The sequence below is a fragment of the Miscanthus floridulus genome, chromosome 6 (genome assembly GCF_019320115.1).
Source record: "Miscanthus floridulus cultivar M001 chromosome 6, ASM1932011v1, whole genome shotgun sequence".
Lineage (NCBI taxonomy): Eukaryota > Viridiplantae > Streptophyta > Magnoliopsida > Poales > Poaceae > Miscanthus > Miscanthus floridulus.
Genome location: NC_089585.1, coordinates 41,532,651 through 41,537,776, shown reverse-complemented (window position 1 = coordinate 41,537,776; position 5,126 = coordinate 41,532,651). Strand labels below are relative to the sequence as shown.

Here is a 5,126-nt window from a genome sequence, read left to right as displayed (position 1 = left end):
ATAATTACTAAATCTAATTAAATAAATCTAACATGAAATTAGATAAACTAGTAATAGATAATACATTTTAATCTAACATATATCAAAAACTATAATAAAAAACTATCTAAAAAACTATCTAAATAAAATACTAATTAAATTTTAATACATTTAATCTAATATATAAAAAACTATCTAAAAAATAACTAAAAACTAACAATAAACTACTAATTAAAATTTAATACATTTTAATCTAACATACAACCGAGACTTTGTAAAAAAAATCTAAAAAACATGGCCGATCGAGAGCATGCAGTAGATCAAGAGTACTCGACGGAGGCTGTACGGTGGGCGCGCGGGAAGCGTCGGCGACGGAGGGTGGGGTCGGGTGCGGCGGCGGAGATGGGATGCGGCGTTGCGGGCCGGGAGAATGGCGCGGTCGGGCGGGGGTAGACGACGGCGGCGCGGCAGAGACGAGCTCGACTACGGCGGATGGCGCGGCTGGGCGGGGCTGAGCGACGGAGGCGAGATCGAAGATGAACAGAACAGACGTTCGATATATATAGGCCGGGACCCTTTAGTCCCGGCTGGTAACACCAGCCGGGACTAAAGGACATTTAGTCCCGGCTGGTAAGATCAACCGGGACTAAAGGGTTGGACCTTTAAAGAGACTTTGCAAGCATGGCAAACTTGTTAGCGACATATATATATAGGCAGCATCGCACCCATCCTACTCTTGCATATCTCACTTGCACATCAAAATTGCCCTTGGTCTAGATGCTCCGCGAAATTTAACATGGATTGTCGTGGATGATTATTAGCTCATCAACACAGGGGTTAAACAGAAGAAAAGATTTTCCTGAGGTGTCTGTGTGCCCTCTCTAGAGGAGCTAATGGTTATGTCAAAACTATCTGTAACATCTTTATTAATTACATATGCAAAATTTATTTAGAGGCACATACTGGTTAATATTGAAGAGATTGTTGCAAAATCACGATTCACGTAGGCCATGTCATGGAGGTGGTGGCCATGGAGTTCTCTGCAATTGGTTTCACAATACGTAAGCTATGTGTTTGATGTTACTTGTCGTCCACCACGTTTTATTTTTGTTTATTATTATGCATGCCTTTCCAACTTTATGATTTTACATTAGGTAGTAGTATTATGTAATGGTGGTAAGTGACGGTGGTTGTATGCATCATGGTGGAAAAAGAGCCTCAACTTTTTTTCTTTATCTAAAGAAAAATCTCACTTGCACATACTCCATAGTAAATTGTTTACACTGTGGTAAAATAATTAAACCTTACCCTTCTAATTTCCTCGGGAAAAACGAGCTACGTTTGGCTAGCTGGTATGTGAACAAAAATAAAACATTATGCAGCTCAACATCTTGCACTCAAATAAAAGACAACACTAACACCTGCACCTAAACATCAACCGACTAGTAGGGGCTAAAATACAAGACACTGGTCCAACTAATACGCTTAGTGATGCCCTTTCTGCGTAGTCATATCGATCTGCAGCTAGCTATAATCTCTCATGGTCTCCTCCCATGGTAGGCAAGTAGTGGTGTACATACGCAAGGAAACCAAATCGTTGCATGTCGGTGTGGGTACATACATGGCCAATGCGAGGCCACCTTTCTGAATCATGCATGAGCGTGTACCACTAGAATTGTCAGTGTGTGCGGTGTATGGCAGATTTTTGGTTCGCCAAGTGGGGCCCTCCGGGGAGGAATCTCAGTAACAAACCGGCTCTTCCTTCTGAAAGGCAGCCCCGGCGATGTCGCTGTCGCTCTGCCGATCCACAAGGAGGGAACCAGCAGCTGCTTTCTCCTACCCAATATCAGGTTGCCCCCTTCTATATACCAATCCCTCCCTCTCTTCTTCTCTCTATATATCCCTCCAGGAGCTATATAACCATCCTCGTCACCTAACTTAGTTTAATCTTGCATTGCTGCAGTAGTGCTAAGCTTCTATCTCTTTTCTGAAGAAAAAGGTTTTGGTACTCTTGTAGTCCTGTTAATGTGTGCGTCTTGCCTGTTTATTTGTTCTTTGGGATAGCTAGCTATTATAATGCAACCTGTTGCTTTGTTTTTGGTTAGTTGCTATATAACTCTCGATCGACCTCCTTAATTCCTTTCCCTACAATCCAATTTCCCCCATAATCAATCAGATGAGTTTATGATCGAAGTTGTTCTTCCCCAGCCCATCATCTGCTTTCATTTGCTTTCTGTTCGTTCGGTATAATATGGAAGGCCTTTTCTATAGCTAGGGCAAGGCTGCAACCACATGCATGTACTGAACTCATGATGCACTATATTCCATCTCGGCCAGTACACTCATCCTTTTATTTGCTCACAGATCAATCACTGCACTTCCTTTTCGTTTCCTATGTCCGCAATCTTCTTCCTTTTCGTTTCCTCATGTCCGCAATCTTCTTCGTTTTAAACTGTTTAGTTTCTCCCCATTTCTTGAATCATTATTGTTGGAACTTGATGTACTGATCTATTTCTGTTTGTGTGTTTCAGTTCAGTGTGCAATTAAGCAGCAGGACGAGCGATGTATCACCCGCAGTGCGAGCTCCTGATGGCGCACGAAACCCCGGACCTGGACGCCGCCGGCCAGCCGCACCTCGCCATCTCCGGCGTCGAGAGCATCCCAGCAGAGCTGAGCTTCCACCTGCTCCACTCCCTCGACGCCTCCGAGGCGGTCAATAATTCCGTCACGCCACAGTCCACCATCGACTACTTCCTCGGCGTCGGCGGCGCCGATCCTCACCAGCCGGCGGCCATGCAGTACGAGCCGCTGCCGGGCCCCGGGCACCACCAGCACACTATGAACATGCTGCGCGACTACTGCGGCAACGGCGGCGCCGACCACTATACCACCGCCGAGCCGTACCTCCGCGGGATGAGGACCGGCGCCCTCGTGTTCGGGGCCGCCGACGACGACGACTCGGCTGATGCCTACATGCCCGGCGGGCCATTTGTTGAGATCTCCCCGCCGCCACGGACCACCGGCGGCAGGAAGCGGGGCAGGGCGCTGGGCGGTGGTAGTTTCCATGCTGGGCTGGCCAACGGTGTCGAGAAGAAGGAGAAGCAGCGCCGGCAGCGGCTCACTGAGAAGTACACCGCCCTCCTGCACCTCATACCCAACGTTACAAAGGTAGTACAACGTAATATCGGACCAAATTCTCCTCTGTTCATCGGTCTCAATTTAAATTAATTCACGATTCTTCTTGCTGTTTATTTTTTGCGCTGATGCAGTCTGATAGGGCGACGGTGATCTCGGACGCGATTGAGTACATCCAGGAGCTGGGGAGGACGGTGGAGGAGCTGACGCTGCTGGTGGAGAAGAAGCGGCGCCGGAGGGAGCTGCAAGGGGACGTGGTGGACGCGGCGCCCGCTGTGGTGGTCGCGGCCATCGGTGGTGAGGCGGAGAGCTCTGAGGGCGAGGTGGCACCGCTGCCGCCGCCGGCCGTGCAGCGGCAGCCGATCCGGAGCACGTACATCCTGCGGCGGAGCAAGGACACGTCCGTGGACGTGCGGATCGTGGAGGAAGACGTGAACATCAAGCTCACCAAGCGCCGCCGCGATGGGTGCCTCGCGGCCGCGTCGCGCGCGCTGGACGACCTCCGCCTTGACCTCGTCCACCTCTCCGGCGGCAAGATCGGTGACTGCCACATCTATATGTTCAACACTAAGGTACATACGTTAGCCGCCATCGATCTGTAATTCTGTATCCTGACGATTTCATGCATTACTTTTCCCTAGGTTTAAGAACTTTGCTACTTACCTACGTGCTCAAAAATTAATGCAATTTTCAGATGACAATATATACTTTTTCCTTTAATTAATTTGTTCACTTTGATGCAGATTCACAAGGGTTCTTCAGTGTTTGCGAGTGCAGTGGCCAGTAGACTGATGGAAGTGGTGGATGAGTACTAGGCTACCACTTCAACTTCTAGCCTACTATATACTGATGATGCCGGCATGATAGCTTCTACTTCGTTGCTAGCTATAGCGTTTCGTTCTTGGATGCAAGACTAGCTAGTTGTTACGTTCTACCTTTGCTTCGGTTTAATCTGCTTGATCGACATTTAGAGACTGAGTTGTTTTCAAATAGCAAGGTTGTTTTGGTCAAACATTGAATAAATTGCATGGCACACTGGCCTGTGAGATTACTATATTTATGTGTATTATTATTGGTCTATTTGTCGGTATTATTGGATTGTCAATCAAGAGATGATGTGATGGCCATATATGCATAGATAGGAATAGGATGAGTAGGTTCACTTGCTTCAGTTCACCGGTATAATTCTGGATGCATCTGGTTAGGTGATCCTTTGGTCAGCTGTAAGCTTAATTCCATGCGATATCTTGTGGTATTGTAAGAAACAACAACATATAGCTTTTATTATGTTTTCCCCTAAAGCTTCATGACTGACTTTGTTATCATCTTTATTACTCTACAGTCTATAAGCTAATTTATACTGAACTTGATAAGTACATTCTGGTTTGGATGATTTTTTCTTAGAAAAACAAAATTGTCTTCGGCTCTGCGACTATATACAATTTAGTTCTTACAATATTTCAGCTCATTAGCTGCTCAACAAAGAGAACACAAAAAAGAAATAATTAAAAGAAAAAAATTGTTGGTTCTCCATCTATTGTGCAAAGCCACAGCCTCTAATTCAACTATAAAGAGAACTTCAACTAACCACTGCAATTTTGAAAAGCCTTTAGTATATATATTGTGCGTGGCCTTTAGGTGGAACAGAGGAAAGTACGAGTGAGGACACTAGTACAGAAACATGCTGTACTCCCAGTTGGAAAACCCCTTCAGCCCCGGTTTCCCAACCGGAAGCACGAATCTGGGACTAAAGGGCCCTCCTTTAGTCCCGGTTTCTCGTCCGGGACTGAAGGTCCACCTTTAGTCCCGGTTAGTAATACCAACCGGAGCTAAAGAGGCCTGCCGGCCTGGCCACGTGGGCCGGCCCTTTAGTCCCGGTTGGTATTACCAACCGAGACTAAAGGTTTTCTTTTTTTCTTGTTTCTATTTTCAATTGATGATTCGTTTTGGTTTTCGAATACGCATTCTACGCTGCTAATAATATACGTATTCTACACGTTTATAATGTTCGA

The 5,126-nt window shown here is 46.2% G+C and overlaps 1 protein-coding gene across 3 annotated transcripts; it reads left to right on the top strand.

The window, feature by feature from the left end:
• The first annotated feature begins 1,904 nt into the window (after positions 1 to 1,904).
• On the top strand, positions 1,905 to 4,168 carry LOC136458137 (transcription factor TIP2-like). Of its 3 annotated transcripts, none has more exons than XM_066458129.1 (4): positions 1,905 to 1,978; positions 2,511 to 3,147; positions 3,249 to 3,686; positions 3,858 to 4,168. In XM_066458129.1, exons 2-4 carry the CDS (start codon positions 2,542 to 2,544, stop codon positions 3,927 to 3,929), a joined length of 1,116 nt encoding a protein of 371 aa, XP_066314226.1. In that variant the 5' UTR covers positions 1,905 to 1,978; positions 2,511 to 2,541; the 3' UTR covers positions 3,930 to 4,168. The 3 variants fall into 3 exon arrangements, with proteins under 3 accessions (XP_066314226.1, XP_066314228.1, XP_066314227.1); XM_066458131.1 differs by lacking the exon at positions 1,905 to 1,978 and adding an exon at positions 1,983 to 2,079; XM_066458130.1 differs by lacking the exon at positions 1,905 to 1,978 and adding an exon at positions 1,986 to 2,277.
• The last annotated feature ends 958 nt before the right edge of the window (positions 4,169 to 5,126 follow it).

Coding starts and splice junctions, on each gene's coding strand:
- LOC136458137 (XM_066458129.1), top strand. CDS start 2,542: ATGTATCACCCGCAGTGCGAGCTCCTGATGGCGCACGAAACCCCGGAC. Junction 3,148..3,248: donor TCATACCCAACGTTACAAAG/GTAGTACAACGT, acceptor GCGCTGATGCAG/TCTGATAGGGCGACGGTGAT. Junction 3,687..3,857: donor TCTATATGTTCAACACTAAG/GTACATACGTTA, acceptor ACTTTGATGCAG/ATTCACAAGGGTTCTTCAGT.